Source organism: Pavona decussata, unplaced genomic scaffold (genome assembly GCF_977016875.1).
Source record: "Pavona decussata unplaced genomic scaffold, jaPavDecu1.1 SCAFFOLD_38, whole genome shotgun sequence".
NCBI lineage: Eukaryota > Metazoa > Cnidaria > Anthozoa > Scleractinia > Agariciidae > Pavona > Pavona decussata.
The window spans coordinates 5,369,914-5,395,579 of NW_028145460.1; the positions used below are offsets into that span (position 1 = coordinate 5,369,914).

The window sequence follows — 25,666 nt, forward strand, 5'->3', positions numbered from 1 at the left end:
ACCGCTGCTCCTTTCTACGCAAGCTCGTTTCCCGACGGCTTGTCAAAGACAACGAAGACTCTGGGTAAGAGATTGAGGCTGCCTTCTTCTTATTGTACCGTACCCGTGGCCAACGTTGCAGCCGGTGGAAGTTCGACTGGGTTTGGGGCATGAAAAATAATTGGGTTCAAAGTACCTATTTTACACCGATTCCCATGGTATATTTAACAATTATTCCACGTGCGCGCGTTGGATATGAGATGATAGATAGCCAACGAGCCGCGTCGCACCGAGTTGGCTATAATCATCTCGTATCCAACAAGGGCAAGTGGAATAATTGTTTTATTAAAAACAATCAAGAAATATTGCTAGATCTTACTGATTTCGCTGTGCAAGAAAAACCAGCAGACAATTAATGGTCGCCATTTCTCGGCCATGGTATAATGGCTCATGTACCATGGCTGCTAAGCCAACCAAATCCCTCGAATGGCATAATACAATGATTCAGATTTTAATAATGATAAGTATTCTCATGGTATAATATAGTCGTAGAACCTGAAATAGCCACTGGCCTAAAAGGAAGCCCTCCTGCACTAACCTCTCGGGTGCGCTTTGTTCCTCCCACACGATATTCGTGGGGTATTTTTGTCACGTGACACACTTGATTTCGTCTTCGCTACACTTATCAAATATGGTGTCTATGTGGCAGTCATGTCTTGATTATGGTGCCAGCTCTTCGTTTAAAATTTAATAACTGAAATAACTTGAAAACTGAGACTTTTTACGTGAAAAAACAAATTTGAATGCAAGGCTGGCACTACGACAAAGGGCAGATTTATGGGTGGCCCGGCAATATTTAGACTAATAGAATTAGTCTTCCTCAGGGCCAGAGCTATACTGAAGGAAAATATAGTAACGGCTCCATATTTTAAAGTTTGAAAAAATACATGGAAAAAAATGATTGGCTAATACATGACGTGAAGACAGCGTACTTGTAAATATGCGATAACAAAAATATAAGTGTAAAATCAAGGTTCAGCGTTCGTTTTTCCTGTTAATGCCTTCTGGAGATAACGTTTTTCCTCTGTAAATTAGAAAAGCCTCGATGGTGTGTTGTAGTTCGAGAGGGATGAGTCGCATGTCCGCAGAAGAATGACCTGGATCTGACCTGGTAAGTTGAAGTGTGTAGGGACTGCTGCTGTAGAGTTGGCGTGATGCGGGTTGTTTGTCGCTTGTCTGGGTATGTGTTCTGTGAACCTTTCACAGATCGTGCGTTTGGTTTCCCCTATATACTGTTTTTTACATTTTTTACATTCAATAATATATGTAAGGTTAGTAGAATTACAGGTTATATGTTGTTTTATTTGCCTTGTTTCGCCGGTGTTGCATCCGTGTAGCGTGGATGCTTGGACAATTTTCAGCGCAATTTTTGCCCTACCAGCACGTTTCGAGTCTGAATCCGCTTCAAAAGCTGGCGCCACCCTCGCAGCGAAAAACCATCGATGACAATGTTTTGCAATCTAAATGAAAGCTACTTAGCAGTACTCTTTTGTTTATCATGCATGATTATGCTATGAGGTACCTTCACTTTCGAATCTGCGGAGGAAATCGTTTAAAAGTATAACAATTTAAATGAAAGCCATTTGTCAGTATTTCTCTGTGGTACTATTTACTCTGCCCCCACACTCGGCGGCCATGTTGACCTTCGGGGGAATGAAAAGCTTTGTTTTCGCACAAAGGCCCTGCTCCGAACTACTCAACAAAATAGGTTTACCATCACTTGAGAATCAACGCCTCGCAAAAATAGTTTGCACAGTTTTCAATGCAATTAATAATGATCATGCACCAAAAAGCATAAAAGAACTGATCGGTCTTAGAAATAATAAATACAATCTAAGAGGAAGTGGCATTTTAAAGCGACCAAAGACCAGCACTACAACTTATGGCCTTAACTCGTGGAGGTTTGCGGCACCAAAACTTTGGAACTCATTACCTGACTCAAGCAGAACAGTTCAAACTTACAAGGCTTTTAAAAACAGTATCAGAACACTAGATCTGGCAGGATTATTGTGATTGAGTGCGTTTTTCACACGATACAAGTTGTTTGTAGTTTTTTATATCCATTTATTTCTTTATTGTAATTTTAGTTTTACGTATGATGATTAATTTGTATTAGAAATTTAAATTTTTACCTAGTATGCCATTGATGTTTTTTAATTTGTGTTAGTTATTTTAATATGTTAGTGTGAAATACCTGTAAACTAGCTAATGAGCCTAGCTTGCTGGTATCACAAAAGCTAAGCGTATTTTCACAATAAACTGCTTACATTACATTACACGGCAAGTCTCGGCCAGACGCGAATTCAGCGCGAGGCTAGCCGTGCAAAAACAAAGCTTTTTATTCTCCTGAGACTCAACATGGCCGCCGAGTGATAAAAGTCTATGCAGTTTTATCTTTTGAGCCGCAGATAAAAACGTATGCATAGGTGTTCCTTGAACAGCGCTTTCCTACATTGTTCTGTATCGGTCCTCAATTCTGTATTTGTTCAGTGCTTTTTTTTAATTAATGCAATAGTCTGGCACTTAGCAGCTCAATGCAATTGGTAGATAAAGTGCCAGGTTTAGTTTCAAATCCTAGATGGACCAACAGACTATCATGGGGTCCAAAACTGTTGTAGTCTCCCCTGTTAGTAAACCTATTAAGATTAATGATGTTTGAGTCGAATTTAAACTCTGCCTAAATTAAACGACTTTCACTAGTGCTTTACACTCAGCTATCGGAGCTACAGTAACTCACTTTAGAAAAGAGAGGCAACCTGGGGCAGTGATCGTTCGGAGCACCCTGATCTAGCCTGAGTATCAGGCCTTGATCCCGAGTGCTTGTGACCTGTAGCCCGACCTGTAAAAGAAACCTGCCGTTTTCGAACAATTCTGATTAGTATATACCACACAGGTAAATAGTGCTTTTCGCGCGCGCTGATTGGCTAGCTCGGAGGTGATTGGCCAAGTACTATTTACCTCCGAGCAACCAAAGAGAAACAAGATGGCTTCCCGTTTCGCCACGGTCACTTGAGAGGAAAATATTTCGATAAAAGAGACGGCTATTACAAAAAATACAAAAATGGCAACAAATTTTGGTTTGACGGCATTACATGGTAAGTTATTTAATCTTTCAAACCTCATATTCTAAGGCGAAAAATAAAAAAAACAATGCATTGTTTACGAAAACTGTCGAGCACTATAATTACAATGTAAACAATAATGTAAACACCTAATGTTTTGCAGTATGGTTTCAACAACAGGACAAATTTCACACAACAATCGAAGAAAAGACACGCGAGCAACTAAACAAGTGCCTCCAGAAGTTTTATTTGTCTGCAAGAAAGCGAGACAGAACTTCTACAATGAGAAATCAGCTTACCGCGCGATTTTAAAATTTCCCGCCATTTGTTGGTATATTGTCAAAAATAAAGTAATTTTTGGTCCACTTCTTATTCAGCTTGTGTGGTATATACTAAGACAATTATTCACCTCAGTGTCGGTGAAAGTGATGGATATTTACCGAGCCGCGAAGCGCCTCGGTTAATATCCATCACTATTCACCTCCACTTTGGTGAATAATTGTTAACTATTCTTATTCTGATTTAGGAATAACAAAATACACAGAATATTAGTTCCCAAAATAACACAAATCCACCTACCCCCGTTCAGTGTTGAGTCCGTGTAAGAAAAATGCCTCGTAGGACTTCAACACTGTATGGGGAGAGGGTGTGAGGGAGTAAAAGGCGTTTTAAAAAAAATAACATGGCTTCTTTGGTTAGGTCATACTAAATTGCCAGTTAATAGTTCAGTATACCTTGCAAAATTTGTGCCAAGACCCCTTTGTCCTTGATTGTAGCTTGCATTCATGATTCCGCATACCCGTGGGATTGTACGACCAAGCTAGATCAGTGTGTGGAAAGACGAAAAGTCTAATGCCCCATTCCCACCAAGGCTTGAACACGTTTAAAAGTTGTTTAGTAAAACATTTTCATTTTGTTAAACCTCGTTTAATTAAACATGTTTTGTTGGCGTGAATGGGGCTTTACTCTAGCACAGAAGATGAGAACGCATTGCTCTGTTTCTGACTATAAATCGGTAGAATCTACGTCAAACTTCATCTAGCCGGTAAGTTTCGTTTAATTTTTCATTCACACGTGAGGTGCTTCCCTCATTAGAGGGATTTAGAACTAGGTTTACAGCAAACGGCAAACGCCGCTCGCTGTTCTCAGTTGCTCGATAAAATTGAGTAGTTTTGCGTTAAAGGCCAGAATTATTTTGCACTATTGTCATCTATGTACTAATTTTTTCAAAAAAAAAAACATAAACGCGGATCTCACGTTTGCCGTAAACGCGATTTTAAATATCTCTAATAACCCATTAGTTGAACACATGCACACTCTTGCCCCAGGCTGCCACTCTTTGCTAAAGTTGGCTATTCCTGTTAACAAAATCATAAAGAAAGTAAAGGCTTGAACACACAGTGCAGTTGTGCACCATAAAATTGCATCTTTCTGCTTCAGACTTGGATGTAAAAAAACTTATTTAATGGTGTTAAAGGGAGGGGTTCACATTTCAGCGCATTTGCATGAATCTAAGTGCTGTTTTCTCTTTCTTATAAACTTTATGGCCTTAAAAGTCCCGCACACATGTACTTCAGTAATCACATTCTGTAATTAGTTCAAGCAAAATGACTGATGACCAAAATTCACAGGAAATGCTAGTGGATTTTACCCATATTGTCGATATTGAATTTAGCATTGACCCATAGGATTTATTCCACGGTTGATGTATTTACAGTTATTTGCATCCGCAATAACGCAATCATATGAAAAAATTACCACCCGAGTTACCTATTCCCTTCCGAATGGTTCATAAACAACGAAATAAATTAAACAGGCTTGGGTCATAGCGAACGAAGGCGAAAAAGTATTTGGATTCATGGACATGCGCAGAACTGTGAACCCCTCCCTTTAAGGCCTCTGATGTCACTGCTAGCACCTTGGCTGGGATTCAGGTACTTTTAACCAGGCGTGTCCTTTCATTGACCACTGTTTCCTGACTGCGTGTGACAGCAGTGCTCTCGGTCACAGATGAATAATCACCTGGTTCTTTTTCTTTGCTGCGGAGACGTAGATTATGAGCAACCAGCCTCAGGCGAGCTTGGAATTTTTCCGTGAAAAGACAAAACAGCAAAAAGTTGGCAAAGCCTTGTATGCTGTCCCCAATTCCCTGAAAAACAAAAGAACAAGAGTAAGAAGAATAAAAGGAAAATTGAACAAAAGGAAATTGTCACTGACTTCACAATTCTTAGCGGATATGAATTTTGAACTACAGTCGACTCCCGATAACTCGAAATCTCGCTTACTCGAAGCAATTTTCCTTTCCCCTCTGGTCATTTTCTGTATAATTTTACTCTCGATAACTCGAACTCCCGACAACTCGAACCTTTTTCAATTTCCCTTGAAGGTTCGAGCTATAGGGAGTCAATTGTAACTACAATGGTCTAAAATCCTGGAAGGGAAAGGCTTGTGTTAACCTCTATACATGTGTTAACACTTATTATGACCACAATATTTAAGGGCTTTGGGAACAAAGGGCGTTTGTCAAATTTTAGGTTAATTCTTGTTTTTTTATCAAAACTACAACCAAACTCTGTGGAAAAATGGGGCTTGGTTTCTTTAATGAACTGTTAGTGGGCCATAACTATACAAAAACAGAACCTAAATGTTGACCTTTATTTAATTATTTTTCTGTTTTCTTTGGATTGCCCTCATTTTTGGTATGTGGCCTTCAACAGTTCATTCGAGAAACATAGCCCCATTTTCCCACCTAGTTTGGTCATAAAAAATAAAATCTGACATGGGTGGGCCCTACATGTCCCCAGTCTTTTGCTTTTTGAACCATTTCCAGTATTGTTCTGATGTAAAGGTATAATGATGATGATGATGATGATGATGACGATGATGATGAAGATGACGACAACGATGATGATGATGATAATGATGACGATGATGACAATGATGATGATGACCATGAAAAAGATGATGATGACGATGATCAGGAAAGATCAGCTGGTATCAATCAGTGACCAGTGTAACAAAAATAGAGCATAGTATTCCAGACATGCCATGTCATCATCATCATCATCAATCTTTATTTACCCTCCGATTTTAGAGTAGCTACCCAACCATGAGAATATACACACAAAGACCAGACCACAACACCGGGAACTATGTCCCCTACTCTTTGCAAAGAGTGAATGGGTTCTTTAACGTCCCACAGAGTTATTTACAAACAAGGTTTGTGAGACGAGGCCTACGGTTTATCATCCTTATCCGAGAAGATTAGAAAGTCTAACCATTTGTAGATGTCAGAGCAAAGGCAGCACTTTCTCCTCACTTATTTTATAGACCCTGAGTGGTGGTCCGTCTGGGATTTGAACCCGCGACCTCCCGCACGGTAGTCCGGCACTCTACCAACTGAGCTAACCGGTCGGCGGTCAAGTTAGATGTGCACAGAAACTTTTCAAGGCTTCAGCTCTTGTCGCCAGTAATCAAAAACCAGCAATGTGTAATAATCCCTTTGTGTCTGCTGACCTTGAGTCAACAACAGAGCATGACAAACCCGGGGGGGTACTTCCTTAGAAGAGGCTAATGGGGATGTGCCGCTGGATGGGGTCAAATTTTCACGACTGGATTGACTAGAAGGGGATGACAAATGTTACCTTCTCCAAAATGGTGGGTTTTCAGAAAAAGTGAACTCTATCTGAGCGGACAACACCACCATAAGCCAGACACCTCTCTAAGGCAGACTAGAGGTTGGCTTATGCCAGCTTTATCCCACTGTCAGTAACTAAGCTCTTTTGAAGGCACCTATCTATAAATGCAGACAAATAGAGTATGTCCCAAGTGTGTTCACTTTAGAAAGAGTCAACTGCAATAAAAAGTGTACCAGGTGAAATCAAACTCACTGTCCCAGGTAACAAAGAATGATCCATGAAATGAAAACAGGCCTTTTTAAAACCCTTTAAACCTGCAGCAAATTCTCCTATCTTGTCCCCATACTTTTCTTATAAAAGTACTGGGGAGAAGTCATTAAAATCAAGAAAATTCACCTTGGGTGATCATATCCTTAATTCTGATAACCTCAGGGGTTGAATAAGCATTGGTATTATAAAAGAAGAAATTTGATGCTGATCATTGCAAGGGATTAAGGACAGTGCCTACTTTTGTTACTGCGCATACTTTCTGTGCATCTCGAGATACTCGGGGTTCCTATGGGCTGTGCCTACTAATACAGGGATATTTTTGGGCAGTTTAAAACTATATGGAGAAAGCAGAACTTAGCAAGTGTCCTTGGTATCCAAAAAGAAAATTGGGGGTAACCATGCATTTTTCAGAAATAATACAGCTTCAATTTGGAAAAATATGCCATACATTGCTTTGTATTTTACCGTTTTTTAGAATAATTGTTGCTTAATATCTCTAAAAAATGCAAGCTTACCCTCAAATCTTTCTTTGGATTTAAAAAGCCCTTGCTAAGATCTCTTTTCCCCTCATAGTCATAAACCACACAAGAATAGGTAACTATCCTTAAAAAGTTAAAATGACATTTAAAATAATAAGTAATTATTATCAATAACAAGTACATATAAATTTCACTAGAGGATATACCTGGAGATAAAGCAAAGCATTTTCCCACCAGGGGCGTGCATCTCTACTGTCGATTAGAGATACATTGGACATATAGAGGATGAAACGGGTGGTACCCCAGATGCGCACCAAAACAAAAATCACAGGGACAAAGGTCAGCCTTTTCTCCGCTTTTAGGAGAGTTTCTTTTGATTCCTGAGAACAGAACTGCTTTTGGTGGGAATGAACCTAGAAACAAGAAAAGATGGAAATTTTACATAATTAACATACCATAAAATCTAGGGCCTCAAGAACAGGAAGCTTATAAAGGGAAACCTCCACTATTCAAATTTAAAGTTAAATTGTTGAAAACACAATCTAATTTCATGTTAATTTTCGTTGGAAAACACGGAATTAAAGATTTTTGTTTTGGACAACACAGGATTTGATTACCGCCTATTTTTGCTTTTAAATTTCCCAGGTGCCACCATCTTGGATTTTATGATGTAATACGGTTGCTCAATTGTTTCAAACAAAAGAACTTCTGCTACGGACAATATGCCTTTCCACTTTTTGTCCGCAAGTTAATGAGCACTCATCTGTCGAGGATATATGAACTAAAATACCCCTGCACGTGGACGCTAGTCCCAACATGCCCTTGCCACTCTTAATCCAGGGGTGGTGCCTCGCATGGGATGTTCGTCCAATTGCACCTGCCCCTTTTGGGTCTTGCTCTTTTTTTAAGAGGAGCACCCTATATAGCAGCAACTGTATATGTGTCACAAAATCCAAAATGGCGGTGCCCAGAAAATTTAAAAGCAAAAGTAGAGGATTAGAATTTAGACACTATTTCTACCAATTTACCATCAATTTGTTGTCGGAGTGGAGGTTCCTTAGAGGGGGCATAAAGGTTAAGAAACATGGTGAATCACCTTTTTCAAAATGTCTCCTCACAACGGACTAAAACATATCATTATAACCTTGTAAGAAACTTTGTTCTGCATATAGTTGAATTAGCCTGTTACTTTTTACTAAAACTGAAGCAACTCAAATAAAGCATCAGCTATGGCGACTAAATTTTGGTAACAGCTCTCAACCCATATCAAAAACCTTTCAAGCCATAACTTTCCTTAATAATTAAAAGAACACTTGTTGGTTCACCAGAAAAGGTCTCCACAAACTTTGCAGTGTTTTGGTAGGTATGTATAAAAATTGATCAAATGTGCAAATGAACCAGCTTCAAATAATCCATGTAGTGTACACCAAACACTTGTTTTTGAGGAGCCTAGGGGCATTGGATTGTCACATTTGGCACTAGGGTAAAGGCATTTAAATGCTTTTTGAATTTAAACAAGCCATTTTCAAAAGTTCAAATGCCCGGGGGGCAGGGGTGGGGGGGGGGAGATGTTGGAGTTTTGAACCGATCATTGATCAATACAAAACCCCAACATCCGCCGCCCCGGGTATTTAAAAACACATTGTCATTACCTCCTTGTGTATGTGGCATTTCAACATCACGTAGAACGTTGAGCAAAGTATGTAGGCAGCAATTTCCCAAGCTTTCCCTGTCAGCAGCATCCATAAGTGCTTGTCTTCATCAGTCAAACCGAAATATATCCAACACCACCCCGAAGTGAAAAAGTCTTTGTCGTTACCCAGTTTGTTCAGTCCCAAAGCAGTTCCAACAATAATTAAGGGAATTCCCCATCCAAAGGCATGGAAAACTTTCAACATGATTTCAGCTTTGTTTCGTTTTTTCTTTGCCACAGTCATGTACATGAAGGCAGCAAGAAATGTCGTCCAAAAAAACGACCATAAACTAGCCGTGGTAGTGACGAAGCTCTGTGCTTCGCAAAGGACATCGCGTTTCCCATCGGGTTCGCTATGTCGGTGCCAAACTCCAACCAGATTGCTTCCGGCAATAAATAAATCAGCGATGGAAATGTAAACTAGGATTCTCCGTGACGTCGATCTGAAATCCTTCCATGCAATATATGTAGCGATAATAAGAGAAGTTCCCAATAAGGAAAGAGAGCCGGAGATGGTGGTTAGAACTCTGTTTATCGAAGCATTTGCCTCCTCCTCGAAACCACTGGTACTTGGGACCGCAGTCGTAAAATTGGTCGAATTTTCAGTCGATGTTAGCATTGTATTGTTCCCTGATGCCAGCCCGACAAGAGGGCGATAAGAAAACAAATACAGTAATAGCTAATGCAGGAGCATTTTGCCAAGTAATTTAAATGTTTCTGTTATTGGTATCGGAAGGGAATCATGGGATCCCTTCATAAGATTAGATCAGCCACTCATCTCTTAGTGTCACGCAATATCGTACAGCGTGACGAAAGCGTGACATCGGGGTAACAACCTCACTAGCCTGAGTATCAGGCCTTCCTAAGGGGAGGGGGAAGAGAAGGGGGAGGGGGAGGGGGAGGGGGAGGGGGAGGGGAAGAAGAGGAAAGGAAGGCTTTTCTTCCCTTTTCCCCTTCCTCTCTCTCCCCCCCCCCCCCCCTGAAAAGCCTGATACTCAGGCTACAACCTCACATTCAAGTTTACGTTGTCTCAACTTGTCTGGTCTATTTCATGATTATTCCAACCCGTTATCTCTGAATGAAAAAGAGCACTTGATGACATCACAAAAACTAAATTAAGGCCAGAGCGTGATTAAAAATGTCTACCTGCCCAAAAATTATCAACACCTTATTGCAATTTGGCGTGCGATATTGGGACTTTGATTGCCCGATGACTCCATACAAATCCTCCTAATTAAAATTTTGCCAGTTCCGAACCAAAATTAGAAGGATGTTGATGGAGTCATCAGGGCAGAACACATACATTGCCAACATCTCACCCTTATTAAAATAATTTGCAAATAGATGCAAGTTGGCATTTAGGTATTTTTCATCATGCGCATCACCTTTTGATCTAAAAATTTCCTATTTTACTGTATTTTCCAATAATGCGTAATGAAGGTCTATAATCTGAGTAGAAATAGGGTGGAGAATCGTGCTTCCTGGCAGTTTGACATATGCCACTCTATTATGGGAAAAAATGGACACAGATGAGAACGTCAGATTTTTGAGATTTAAAATGGGACATCACCTCAGCTCTGAGTGCCAGTGCCTACACAATTTGCAGTACTAGTATCATTATATATTGTACCATTATAGAAAACCCTTCAGCCCCCCTCTCCCCCCACCCCCCTGCTAAAGGTGTTACAATATTGCACCCTTACCAAATAAACAGTCGGATACAATGAAATCTTTGCCTTATAGCAATGCATATTACCAGCCGTAATTTGTTGATAATGTTGTTCAGTTTTATTAACCATTCAGCAACATTTGCACATAATTTATAAAGACGAGTACATTCTCAGAATGTAAAAATACCAGTTACCATTTAACAATTAGATTATGAGCTCAAGATTTCTATTGCATGATAGCTGATTGGGGCGCAGCCCGAATCAGCTATAATGCATAGAAATCAAGAGCAAATAATCTAATTATTGTTTTAGCATAAATCTACTACTCGTTCAAGACTAAACAAGTAAATTATCTATATCCTCATCGCAGACACTTTGAAAACGTGATGAAGCAGCTGCCATTTTGTTCAAAACCGCTACTCACTATCTATCACAGAATAGATGACAAGTAGCGTAGCCAATCAGAGAACGGCATTCGTGATAGAACACTAGTAGATTTATACTAAAATTTAATGTAACATAACACATATGAGTGCATCATTTTCTAAACATAAAATCTATCTTAACTCAATGACATTTAAAAATGACTGTGATTACTACATACACATACATCAAATATGTAAGTACCCGGTATGCAATCTTTAAGATGCATACTCTCTTCACTCTTTCTACATGTTTCTTAAGGTGCTCTAAGTTAGTACAATTTGCTCAAAAACCAAGACAATTTATTTTAACTTTGGTGATCATTTTCCTAATACTCTCAGGATCTGCATGCTCGGATAAAAGTGGCGGGTGTGATCGTTGGAAATTTTGAAAAGAACCCCTAAAAGGTACCAGAATTCCATTTTTGGGGGGTGGTTCAAAAAACATTTTTGCCGTAAGAGGCGCCAAAATTAGTTGACTGACATTTACTTCCTCTCATATGTTTCGGTTCAATGCCAAAAGGCACCACCATACCTCTGAAGGAAGTCATTTTAGACTTTACCACCCTAAGGGGTACCAAACCACAAATTTTAACCCCCAAAAGGTACAGCGATCACCCGTCACTTTGACATGGGAGTTCAGCGCACGAAATAAACTATTACTTTGTGTTATCATGCAGTATGGTGCATTTCATGAATCAACTTATTGAGAAGCAAATTCTTATGTATGTCTAGAAGGGAGACTGCTATGCAGCCAGATAAATGTCTGAGAAAAGTTGTGGGTCTATTTTTTTTTCTCTTTTTTTTTTTAACTGAAACTATGAATGAAAAGTAGGCAATATGTACATGTTCCATTTTAATAGAACATGTATAAAATACAACAAAATACAAATTTAAAGTACCTATAATAAAATACAAATTTAAAATATCTAGCTACTAGGATATATTAAAATTAACAACTATAACTTAAGGTATGTTTCATGAATATATGTTTTTCATCAACAAAGGCATTAAACACATTTTTCATTGTTACTTACATAATCATCTAAGAAAAAGTAACTAAAAAAAAGTTACGAAAAAACTCATAATTTCCACCTTCTTTTCCTGAACATTGTTTGTTTTGCAATTCATGTTGCATTCCTTACTCTACCCTGGTTAAGGATCCAAAGCAGGGTTCGTACTCTTTAGAGCTTTTAAAATTCCATGACTTTCCATGACCTTTTCCATGACTTCTCTAAGTTTTCATTGACCTAAATTTGACCATTTTCTTGGAAATCACCTTTCATTTTGGGTATGTTTTTACTATTTTCTTCGCAAAAAAAAACCCAATTTATTTTGAACTTTTTTATAAACATCATTTTCCATGACTTTCCATGACCCACACCTAAATTTCATGACTTTCCAGGCCTGGAATATGAAATTCTAAAATTCCATGACTTTCCAGGTTTTCCATGACCCGTATGAACCCTGCAAAGGCAATACATGCCCTCATGTGCAGTTCCAGAAAAAAATCCATACCCACCCCAAGGAAGATCATCAGAAATTCCTTGGGGGAGAGGCGGTCTTAAACGTCAAAATTTTAGAAGCAAAGTATGAAGCTAAATTGGAATTTTCTGGGGGAGGGGAGAGAGGGGGTGCAAAACAAAAACCTTCTGTGGGGGAGTATGGATATTTTCTGGAACTGCACAATACAACTGACTAACACAAGATAAATACTGGTTAAAACAAGAACAATTCAAGTCAATATGAGAGGTTATCTACACACTGATGGCAAATAAACTTGTGATAAATCACACGTGCATATTTTTCATTAACCAAGGTAAATAGTTACGTGCAATTTCATTTAACAAGGGGAATCACTCAAATCTTTTCTTATGTATGGGGGACATTATTAAATTATAATATTATATGTGTTTACCTCTGGTATTCTTAGAAACACCCTTAGCTAGCTTTTCGCCTGGGTAAATTTGTCATGTCATCTCTTTTTAATATGCATCCAAAATAGTAAAAATACTTACAACATCAAATTTACCTCGGGAAATAAAAGTCATGCGTACTTTAAAACACAATTTACCATGGAAAAAGGTTAAAAGGGTCATTTACTTCCAAGTTGGCAAAGGTGTCCTGTGTAACCAAATCTAATCTCTAGTTGAAACCCCAGCTGAAAAGCGCACGTGGCTTATAGAAGTTACCACTACTGAGTTCAATTCTTAATGAAAATTTAAATTCTTTAAGGGTGCACAAACATCAATGAGAGGCCAAGATATCATAGTTCTTGTGGAAGGTACGTACAAAAGGTAACAGAGAACGAGTTCTCTCAACCTATAACAACTACACTACCAGGAGTGCAGGAAAACAGACATATTATATGCTCAGAACAAGAACTCATTATATAAGGTTTAAAACACGAGCAGCAGTGTTTTATCAGGATTTAGTGGTTTTAGACGCGATAAAACACGTGTTGCAAGTTTTTTGAATGGCTTCAAAAACATTCTTGGAAAAGTGTGTGTCAAGAGAGTTCATAACAATGATACTTTTGTGAATGTTGGAAATTAGTATACGAGAAAAACATTAAACACTGCATATTAATAAGGGTGAGGTTTTATCGGGTTTTAAAACCACTGCACACTATGTTTTATTGACCATTTGATAGGTCAAAGGGCTTATGAATTATTAATGAGTTTTTGAAAGAATCTTTAATATCCGTTTCCACGGGCCTCAGGTGTTTTTAAGCAACACAAAAACTTGACCTAAAATTTGACATAAGACAGTTATTGTAACTTAATTACTAACATGCTTCATAATCCTTATGGCTACTTTCTGTCACAGATGACCTTTCAATCAAAGGCGTTTCTTCGCCACTGCATATTAAGACCTCATCTTGAAATCGAACTGTTTTCACTCTCGTAGACTGACAACAGATGCCCCTACACTTGACAACAAGATTACGGGCACAAACTTTAAGATGAGTCTGGAATTTTTCAGTGAAAACACAAAACAGCAAGAAGTTGGTAAAGCCTTGGATGTTATCTCCAATTCCCTGAAGAATAAACACAATTATTTATTAGTTATTATTATATGGCCAAATAGGCCAAAGATGATCTTACTGTAAGCAGTCTGAACTTCAAATTACACTGACCACTGATGATGCAGTCAACTATCGCCTTGGGGACACCTCGCTATTACGGACACTCCGATAATACGGACAACAGCAAAATACCCGGCAAAAATAAGTTACAGACGTTTGATTGATGTAAATTCCTGCTATTACGGACTCTCGTTTTAAGCAGATCACTAACTGGCGGTCCCGAGGGTATCCGCAATAAAGGGAGTTGACTGTATGTTTATTCTCACTTTCTCGGAAAACAGAAAATAATAATTTGAATTTAAAATGATTTTTCAAAATTTAATACCACTCATATCATGGTAGCTAAACATAGTATGAAGCTGTGTATTGAATGAACATTCTTTTTGTTAATAACTTGTTCATAGAGTTCTGTCACCTGATTTTATTTTCACACCTTAATTATCAATAAAAAAAAATTCTTAGATTGCTGATTTATATTCTACGTTTCCACTTTTACACAAGCGTTCAACCATTCAGCCCTTAATATCAAATATCAAATTCTCCTATCTAGTACCCATACTTTTCTTTTAAAAGTACTGGGGAGAAGTTAAGAAAAATCACCTTGGGTGATCATATCCTTGATTCTCATGATCTCAGGGATTCAATAAGCATAGAGTTATGACAAGGAGAAATTTGATGCTGATCTGACTGTTAGGGTTAATAAACTTACCTGGAGATAAAGAAGGCTTTTGTCTAACTTCGTACCAGGGTCATCTTGAGAAGGACACGAGCTTGCAGTATACAAGATGAAGCGGACGGTGCCCCAAATGCGCACCAGGACAAAGACAATAGGAACCAAAGTCAGCCTTTTTTGTGCTTTTAAGGCAATATTTCTGGATGTCTGTGATGGAAATTGTCTTTTGTGGTTCAAAACCTGAACAGAGAAGAAAGATGCCAGGGGAGTGCTCCGGGTTAACAGTGATGCAAAGGATTTTTTTGGGTTTGAAATTCACAATTTTGGGGGGTTTTGGGTAAAAAATTTTGGCTAGTATTTTTCGGGGTATTTAAAAACATGGGAAGATTTGCAGTAGAAAATTGTTATGGTACAATCTTTTCTGTGTGTTTTTAAGGACGGTGCCTACTATTGTTACTGCGCATACGTTCTGTGCATCTCGAGATACTCGGGTTTCCTATGGGTGGTGCCTACTAATACAGGGATATTTTTGCGCGGTTTAAGACTATGCGGAGAAAGCAGAACTTAGCAAGTGCTTTTGGTATCCAAAGAGAAAATTGGGGGTAATCATGCATCTTTTAGCGATAGTAAAGCTTCAATTTGGAAAAAAACGCCATACATCACTTTGTATTTTACTATTTTTCAGAAATTATAATTGTCGCTAAGTTATCTCTGAAAAATGCATGGTTACCTCCAATTTTCTTTTTGGATTTCCATAGCCCTTGGTAAGATCTACTTTTCGCGCATAGTCATAAACCACACAAAAATACTTCCTTATTAGTAGGCACCGTCCTTAAGGCTGGAAAATTCAGCAATTGTTTTGAGGGGGGTGGGGGGGGGTGGGATTTTGATTCATGGGATTTTTTAGGCTTTTGCTTCAAGTCTGGGGGATTTTTTTGGGTGTTAATTTATGCCCCTATTTGCACCTTCCTGTCATCACTTTTAACCCAGAGTCCCTTCCCCCCCCCCCCCCCCCCTCTCCCAGGCCATGCTCGTTGACTGAAATAATGTGCTGCAAAGCCTGGTGGCTTACCAGCAATGAAAATTAATATAAGCTTACAACCTGAATTACGTGCATATAGATAGGTCAATGTCTCGCGCTAGGAAATACTACGAATATTACAATGGGGCGTTTGAACAGAATATCTCAGTTTAATGGATTCCAATTCAAATGGCCCTCATGTGCTTAGCGTCTCCACCCAGCAGTAGAAAAAAATTGTAAAGCACAGATCCTTACCTGCTTCCGAATGTGACACTTCAACGCGAAGTAAAACACAAAACAAAGGACATATGCAGTGATTTCCCAAGCTTTTCCCGTCAGTAATATCCATAGTAGCCTATCCCCGAATTTCAGTCTATAATCTATCCAACACCACCCCGAAGTGTAAACAGGGAGAAAGTCATGATGGTTGCCCAATTTTCCCAGACCTAAAGCAGTTCCCACGAGAATCAAAGGAATTCCCCATGTAATGAAATGGAAAGCTTTGAGCAATGTCTCAGCTTTGTCGCGCTGTCTCCTCACAATGGTAACGTACAAGTAGATAGCGAGAAATGTGGTCCAGAAGAACGACCATAAACTCGCTGTGGTAGACACGAAACTCTGCGCTTTGCAAAGAACGATGCCACCTTCTCCATGATTTTGCCACGCTCCAGTCAAATAACCCCCAGCGATTAGGAAATCTGCGACGGAGATGTAAACAAGAATTCTTCTTGAGGTCGACCTGTAGTCCCTCCATGCGATAAATGTACCGATAATTACAGAAGTTCCCAACAACGAAAGAGTCGCCGATAAAGTGATGGCAATTCTATGCACCAAAGCATCTTCGTAGCTGTTGCGTAAATTGTAAATTGTGGTATTTATATAAAATGCTTGCTTCATTTTGTAAGTTTTTGTTCCTGGTTTGGACCCAAAGACAACAGAAACACAAGCGAATGTGTTTCTCGAGGTAGTACCCGAGGAAAAATGGGAGGTCGTTCTTTGATCCCATGATCGCCATCGCCAGCGCCATCATTTCGGCTTACTGTTCTTGGAAAATTTGAACGGAACGGGGGATCTGGGATCAAGGACCGGGAACAGAGAGTTCTCTCGTGGGCTTGTAACTTGTAAAAGATTATACATCAGTTATACCTTGGGTTAGTTTGCTCGTGTTAAAAACTAGTTTGCTTGTTTTAAAAACTAGCTACCATGATGGAGATAACTGACATATTTGAAAAATACTTCTCAGACCCGGAACTTTTAATAGTAGGAGTTTTGAGAAATGGAGCCCAGATGTAGAGGATCGAGTGTCATAAATGAAGCTGTGAGTTTTATCAATAGGGATTTAAAAATCTGACTTTATTTGGTAAATTTGAGTTTAATTGGAACGTTTAAGCCGTTTACACAATTTTTTTTTATGCGTGATAAAGAAAAATGAGGTACTTTTTTACAGAAGGGAGACTAATGCTTTTATACGTACCCAGTCATTCATTGTAGTGCGCAATCGATCATGACATTTTGTAAATTACACAATCAAGGATATTAAATGCGCTCTGAACTTTGGCTATAAGCAAGTCTCAATTTGTGCCCAGTTTCGATTTTCAGGTTTAGTTGTATCGGGTCTTCTTGCGCGTGTATGTACTCTTATCTAAACGACTTTGTATCGAAACGAAATTCACCAGTAAACTTATTTGGGAGGGGTAAAACTGCGGTTTAGGATCGTTAAGGACAGTTACAGTCAAGTTGACAATCTAAGTTTGAGTAGACGAGTCCAAAAAATTCAAACCATTTTGGATTTCGGTCCATGTTACTTGATTTCCCTATGGTGATGGATATTTGACTCGAACGGACTCGTCCGAAAGCGAGTCACGAGAATCTTGAGTGTCCAATCCAACATCTATCCGCCCTGGTCCAATCATATTAGTGAACGTTTCAGCCTAGCGTACGTGGCTTGACGCGGGGGAAGGGGTGAACAGAGCAAGAGGAGTTGGTTATTACCGCGGGTTCTACCGAATCGTACTCATGTCAAGTTCTGCTAACAATTGAAGCGGACAAGAAGAGTTGGTATGATAAAGCAACGAGGAAACATGGACAAGACTTTTAAAAGGCATTCGTGAAGGGCGGGATAATGAAACGTAACTTGTGAGTAAATTTGAGGATATATGAGAGTTGAATGGCAGCAAGTTCGAACAGAATTGCATAAGAAATCTTGTTATCCACATCTGGTCCTAAGGACTAAAGAACGAGACAAAAATTCATGGGCCGTAGCCTTTGCCACATTTTTCTCTGTTTACCGTCGTTAGAGCGACCCAGATTTTCGCCGAAACAAACAAACAAACAACATACTGATGGCATGAACCATTAGTGGTCTAGATCTCTTATGAGAGCTGAACGCTGTCTTAAACGTCTTAGAATTCATCTTGTTTTTTTGTTCCCAGCTGTTGCCCGTTTCGACTAACGTCATCTCTTGGTTTCAGACTTCCCGACTATTTTTTATTTCCCGACTTTTCTTTACTTCAACCGACCGATCCTAAATTTTGAAACCACAACGGTGTTAAACGGAGAAAGAGAAAGTGGAAATGGGCTAGCCTTGATTCAGTAGGTCACACCGACCGCACGAGGTCAGCTGTAATCCGTAGGTTAAATAAACTTGTGTAGTACATGTAAACTGATCCCGTACAGCCTGGGATACAGTTTCTATTTTTCTTTTATTATTACGAAGGCAGTGTAAACTTCTGGATGCCCACAACCTAAGCAAACAATGATTGGGCGGCAAACCGTAGCCAACCTCGCGAAGACTAAACCGTAACAACTAATCAGTAAGTTCTAATCAAACCCCTAAATCCTAATGTTCACTGAGAGAAATCATATACACTGAAGCTCTTAAAATGAATCAAATTATAAAACCCTAAAATTACTGTTACTAAATCTTGTGCCTTTCTTTTGCATTCAACAGCTTCGCGTTCATCGCTTTATTATTAATTAATTTATTTATTTATTTATTTATTTATTTATTTATTTATTTATTTATTTATTTTCTGTCCATTTCATGGATACAAAGGACAAAAGCGTGCGCTTGAGGCAATCGATCCTAAGCGTTTATTCACAACTGATTATCCATACTATCCAATTTGTTTATATACAGCTATTTCAATTAACGTTGTCGGATTAAAATCAAGCTAAAAGACAAGACCACAATGTTTTGTGGGATTATTTTTTATGAATAATTTCATCAAAATCATCCCTGCACGTGCAGGTCATTGTACTGCTAATTACAACCTATTGTTTTCTCCAGGCATGACTGATTTTGATGAATTTATTCATAAAAATCTCACGTAAACTTTCGGTCTTGTCTTTTAGCTTCATGCTTTGAACCGACAACGTTACTAGAAACGACTGTATACGACTAAAGGAGTAAAAGAATTTCCTCTCGTGAAAGAGACACCAACTGAATCACCACGCTAGCTGGATACACCACCTGACAACCCCCTGACATTGCCGGCGGAGCTTTACTTTACACCTGTAAAGTGTAAACAACACAAATGATTGAAAATACTGTGAAAAGGTGAAATAGACGAAGAGAATTCTCGTAAAATAATAAAAAAAATTTGAAAAAGCAGAGGAAAAGACCCTTGATTCGTCAGTAGTAATTATTATGTAGTTTTGCAGTTTTGAGTAACACTTTTAAATCATTCTTTATTTGTTAAAGGAAAATGCAGGGAGATGTAAAGAATCAACCATAAGAGGACACAGAAAAAATCTGTGTCCTCTTATGGTTGATTCTTTACATCTCCCTGTATTTTCCTTTATATAATATCTTTATTTGTTGTGTTAATTAATCACGAGTAACGCTTAACGAGACCAGTGACTCCGCCTTTTCGTGTGTAAGGCGCAACAAAGCTACATGATACTATACTATATAGTGCACTTAATTGCTGACCTTTACTTACAGAAGGAAAGTTGATACTGCACGTACCAACTGAAAGGTCTCGCAAATGGGTCAAGTACCTCCATTTTCGTTCCTCGTGGCCTTACAATGTAACAGATGGATTGACAATAATGACAAAAAACGTTCTTTTTTGATAGAAAGGCTTCTGAGACTTCCTGCTAAATAGTGTATAACTGCTGATATGTGAAGAAATGTAACAATACCTGATTTTGTATGAGCAAATAAATAAATAAATACGTAGAAAACTACTAGTAGTTTTAACCTTCTGTGTAACGGCATACTGTAAAATATTGACCTTATTGGGCTGGACTGGATTTGTAAAACGTGGATGTGTAAAACATGGATTTCTAAAACGTGGATTTGTAAAGCATGGATTTATAAACCGTCGATTTGTAAAACATGGAAACGTGGATTTGCAAAACATGGACTGATAAGGAGAAAGACAAGCAAAAGATATGCGAAATGCATCAGTGAAAGAGCAAATGTTTTATCCATGCAGCGCCTCATGTTCTTTTCAAAGGCTGTTATTTTCTATGGTGTTCTGATTAGATGCTGAAAGACAAACCTTATCTGTTGGTATAGGTCGTATCCCACAAAGAAATGAGAAACCCGCATAAAAACCCCCTAACAAGGCCCCAGAATGCCATGGAAAAACAGCCGAAACGACACCGTTTGAACATTTCGCTTAAATTCTCTCGTAGGCTGCTGCCAAGCCCACGCGTTGTGAACGGACGTCAGACAGATCCTACAGATCGATAGAATATCTAAAACTGAGGCAAGGCATTTATTATTTCAGTGAGGGGGCATTTCGGGATGCCCGTTACTTTGGCACAATACCACGAAATAATGGCAAAAAATGCCTATACCATCTCGAAATTTGACCAAAATCGTCGCATTACATCAAAGTACCAAAATAGTTATACGCCCGTAACAAAAATGACCCGAAACCGCAATGTTATAAGTTCCCGGCCCATGTCCCCCTCAACATTACTCATGTGATCGGTATTTACAGGCACCCATGACAAAGCCGTGGTTTGAGCGCCTTAATAGCTTTGCACCAGGCGATCATCTGACTAGCCGAGTGAATTGCATAGGTTATAATTCGCAGTTCACTTGATTTCACTGAAATACTGACACAAAGAAATCATCTTCTCTTCCCGGAAAAGGCCCACCTTCTTCAAATTCTTTCAAATTCTTCAAAGTCTTTTGAACTCCAGCAGTTTGTATTCAATCCTGCGTCCAACTACAATGTCTGCTTCAAGTGAGGTAGCTAAACTTTAGGAGAAATTTCGACCGTATTTCTTTAAATTCATTGTGCCCTTTGCCTCAGACGTTTCACCATCTTATATCCGACTGTTACTGAAACCGTTTCGCGTATTTCTTTATGTAGATTGTGCTCCAGGCGGAAGGCAATCGTCCACCGGTGGATGAAACTCCAATTATTGAGAATGGTCAAGGTAATCAGTAATCATAAAAGTATACGGATCATCGCAGATAGCTTTTAAGGTTTTGATATGGAAATCGTTATTTTTAAAGTCCCCTCTACTTCCTACCGGGGGTCAATAGTCCGTCTGTGACTCAAGCTACCTCTGCTGAACCAGTGTACACAATGGCGAAACTCAAGCTATCAAACTGAACCACTTGAAAGAATTTCTATTTTCTCAGTATTTAAGTCGCTATCGTTGTTGGACGTTCTAAAGGGATATCTGTGGAGCTTAAGCGATTTGGTCTGAAAGAATTCCGTTCAGTCACTGAGATTCGGTCGTCGAGTATTTATTTAGCAGGTCACCAGTCAATATCAGATCATTTTCAGGACAAGATATTAGCGCTATTGCTTTCTGTACCTGTGAAGGAAAGTTTTGCTTTTCTCATTTAACTTATTTCGACAGCGACATGATATTTCAGTTCTTTTGTTCATTGTTCGTAGTCAAGCGCTATGACGTGGACGGATGTCTGAATTTGGGCCCATCCGAAATCGGCTACCACGTGCATTTGGTAGACCACTCGACTCGCGTTGGTGTTCTACTTTTTGCTGTGCTACACCGTGCTGACGAGAGCCAACCAGCTCGAAACAGCTGTCCACGGTTGCCGCATTCTGTTGATTCTCGGTTTGGTCTCTATCATGTCGCTGTCGTATTAAGTTTTCTACGCAGTCCAGCCTTGCAGAAATTTGAGTCTTAAAATAGAGGACGTTGTCCTACACAGGGTAGGTATTTAAGGCTATTTTTGTCCTAAACAGGGCCAGGGTTTCAAACCCCCAGCGGCACTCCCATACCCAAACATGGGTCAAGAAACCTTCCCCCCCCCCGGGGGGGGAATCATGCTGGTCTTTTTAAAAGGGGCAACACCATTCATATGAAACTGTTTTTAATTTCTGTCAGATGAACTGTCGAGGGTATCACAAGAACAACGCTTTTGCCTGCTGCCTCCTCATTGGTGGAAAAGGCAACGTAACCGGGATGCTATCTGAAGAGAGTACGAAACTTTTGAGTGCAGGGCACCACACGACGCACAAATAAACTGTTCTGAATACGATTCAATTCAATTCAATTCAATTTTATTCACACTTATTGGAACGAAATACAATATATTTTATAGTAAGAAAAAAATTAAACATGCAGAGCAATTTATTTAAGTGATTTTACCCACTAGGGAAGAAGTGCGTAGTGGCCAAAGGAGCAAGGCTTTCGTGTTGGCCACTACCTCTGTGCAGTTACAAATAAAATGGGGGAAGTAGAATTTATAACACTGGTTGTAGAGCTCTGCTACTGAAATAAGGCTTAAGAGAGGAAAATACATCAGTAAGGAAAAAAGTGTTTACAGCAAATACATAAGTATATAGTATACGTTAAATTTTATATACGTTTCGTTGCCGGATCTCTTGTTGTAGAAATGCACGTGCCAGACGTCTCTTTATGTGTAGACAAACCAAACTGATTGCAGGCTGACACTACGGCAAAGGGCTTATTTATTTGTGCCAATATTTCAACTAGTACAACTAGTCTTCTTCAGGGCCAGAGTTACACTGTGAGACAAAAAGGCTCTTAAAAGTTTAAATTTAAACGTAAACATAAATGGTTAATGGTGAACTAGTTACATGACATAGCGTATATAACGGTTACCAAGATACATGTAAAGAAGTTGAAAAATACTAGAAATGATTAATAACTAACTTTCAATGAAGGAAGGCTCTGGGACCGTTCCTCATCATCACTGAGAAAACCATGTCACACCCAGCAAGCGCAGTCTCAGTGTATATTTGTTGACTGTTATTGACCAGCATAGGTGAAACGAGTCAAAGGCGTTGAATCTAACTGGTGCTATTAAAAAGAGAGTCGAATAAACAAAAAGTTGTTGGCTGCTGGTACATGGAGAATAGGGTGGGGACATGATGGCTCTACGCAGTTTTCAGTCAAGTCACGATTCACATTGACATATCTGAGGAGTGTTGAAGGTGGGGATACACTAGGGTGACAAACATGAAGCGGGCACATACACCTTCGTGTGCGCCGCGAAGGAAGCACGTTGCAAGGACAGATCAATGGGCTTTCACCTGCTCTAAAGCTCTATTTGGACCCTGAAAACCTAAAGCTGCGTTGTTTTGGGGGCTAGGAACAGTGTTCTTTTGTTGGTACTTTTGTTGTCCCGACCAATAATTTGATACCTTGCAGACGGATAAAGAACCGTGTTTTGTCGTTTTTTTTATCAGTTCCCATGATTTCTATTTTATAGCGGCGGCAGTTTGCAAGAGCAGTGCAAACGATGAGACATTGAAAATTTGGGTCACTTTGCTACCGTATCATGACGCACAAATTCAAACCACCTGAATTTCACTGCGGATGCATTCAACAAATAGCGGCGGGGATGAAATTTTGTTCCTACAACCTTGAACATTTTCACAAAAACGAGGATTTCACACGAGGGAAACTGCTCCTACACTGACTGACTGTGCGGCTAGAGTTGTGGTTCAACTACAACAGTTGGAACTGAAAACCCCTGTGTAATTATAATTTAAGATCTCGACGTGCGAATACTGCGTATCGGCGTCAGAAGGAGGAGGTTTTTGTTGGGGGGTGGGGGGGGGGGGAGGGAGGAGGGAGGTATGGGTAAGTTATTCTTGGAAGAAATCGGTATCCACCAACCAAAATTTAAAATTAAATGCAAGGTTGATCGGACAGCTAAAATAATTTTATTGCCCAATATTTCGGTTACACAATACTAACCTTCTTCAAGGGCGGCAAAAAGCTAAGTAAAAATTGGAAATAAACGGTTACAATATATAAAGACGATACAACATTTACCCAACTGACTGAAACGAACGAAGTGTTAACCACTGAAACAGTTTTAGAAAAATGAACCGGAAGATGTTACCTGCCTTCTTCCTCGAGAGTCTACAAATTTGACAAAGCAACGGGTTTAACCTTGCTAAAAGCTACGCCCGGCGGACGGCTTACAGAAAAAGTCTAGAGATAGTCCTAAAGATAGTAGAACAAAGGCCCACATGAAGATGGCAAAAGGCTTTATTTCAGTGACTTTGAGTACAATTCAGGGTAATCCAGATAAGCAGCTGACGGGACCGAGAGATCATCTGTACCCTGTTCGACTTTCTGGCCATTAACCTCTCAAAGGAAAGTGCCGTGTACACTTGCTGTCTGTTACCATGATTCCAAAGGATTTCAAGTCTTTCTTCTTTCTCCTCAAACAGAATAGCCCATTTTACAGTTGTGTGTTAAGTGACCTGGCCTTGGATTGCAAGCAAGCCTGGGGGTGACCTTGTCTTGATACAAACCTCACTGCTTTTCATATGTAGATCATGCTGTTCTTATGCCACGCCTATTACGCCAGGCATCGTGACCAGTTACGACTGCCCCAAGCTAAAACAACCAAGTACCAGGGAAGCTTCAGGATTAATGGTGCGCGTGCTTACAATTCTTTGCCGCGTAATATTAGATCAGCAACTGACTTTAGTATGTTCAAATCCCTGGCGAAACACCACTTCAAGCGCTTCTGTACGGAATCCCGTTAATAATAGTGCGTCTCTATGTATTTTATTAGTGTGCTATTTTGTATTGATTTTCTTTTATTTGTTTATTTCCTATTTAATCAGGACTCTGTTTAAACTAGCTATGCTAAACCAGACTTCCTGTATAAATAAATAAATAAATAAATAAATAAATAAATAAATAAATAAATAAATAAAAATAAAAGCAGTGAGGCTTGTTTCAAAACAAGGTTACCCCCAGCCTTGCTTCCAACCCAAGGCCAAACCACTACGCACACAACTGTAAAATGGCCTATTGAGCTGCGAAGCAGTGTCAACGAGATGCGTTGGGACCACTTCACGGCCCAATTTTGTTTGAGAAGAAGGAAGAAAGAAAGCGGTTTCTACTAGAATGGATACTCCAAAATACGGTTGGACACCTTATGACATCAACACAATAGAGCTCTTACGATTTTTATACAATAGAAATCTTTCTTCAAACTATAAAAGATTTAAAAAAAATAAAAGTAGCGTTTGCCTCGAACCCGGGTCATTTGCTTCATATCTCCTAACCACATCCACTAGACCAACGAGGGCTAGCTGACGAAAATGGCAATTTTTAACTTATTTCACAGAGTTGGCCATGACAACAAATAACAGCTAACCGTTTGTAAATCAGTGCTTGGG

The 25,666-nt window shown here is 39.3% G+C and overlaps 2 protein-coding genes and 1 long non-coding RNA gene across 3 annotated transcripts; 1 reads left to right on the top strand and 2 right to left on the bottom strand.

The window, feature by feature from the left end:
* Positions 1-2,549: 2,549 nt before the first annotated feature.
* Positions 2,550-9,899, bottom strand: LOC146483789 (G-protein coupled receptor 157-like). Its single transcript, XM_085105953.1, has 3 exons — positions 9,141-9,899; positions 7,695-7,901; positions 2,550-5,250 (listed from the first exon to the last, which is right to left on the bottom strand). The coding sequence occupies exons 1-3, from the start codon at positions 9,798-9,800 to the stop codon at positions 5,032-5,034; spliced, it is 1,086 nt and encodes a 361-aa protein (XP_084962079.1). The 5' UTR covers positions 9,801-9,899; the 3' UTR covers positions 2,550-5,031.
* A 1,047-nt stretch (positions 9,900-10,946) lies between these two features.
* On the bottom strand, positions 10,947-17,455 carry LOC146483790 (G-protein coupled receptor 157-like). Its single transcript, XM_085105952.1, has 3 exons — positions 16,311-17,455; positions 15,071-15,274; positions 10,947-14,313 (listed from the first exon to the last, which is right to left on the bottom strand). The coding sequence occupies exons 1-3, from the start codon at positions 16,950-16,952 to the stop codon at positions 14,062-14,064; spliced, it is 1,098 nt and encodes a 365-aa protein (XP_084962078.1). The 5' UTR covers positions 16,953-17,455; the 3' UTR covers positions 10,947-14,061.
* Positions 17,456-21,047: 3,592 nt separating this feature from the next.
* Positions 21,048-23,352, top strand: LOC146483791 (uncharacterized). The gene is made up of 3 exons (XR_014863765.1): positions 21,048-21,264; positions 21,389-21,455; positions 22,380-23,352. It is a non-coding gene; the product is annotated as an uncharacterized LOC146483791 (long non-coding RNA).
* The last annotated feature ends 2,314 nt before the right edge of the window (positions 23,353-25,666 follow it).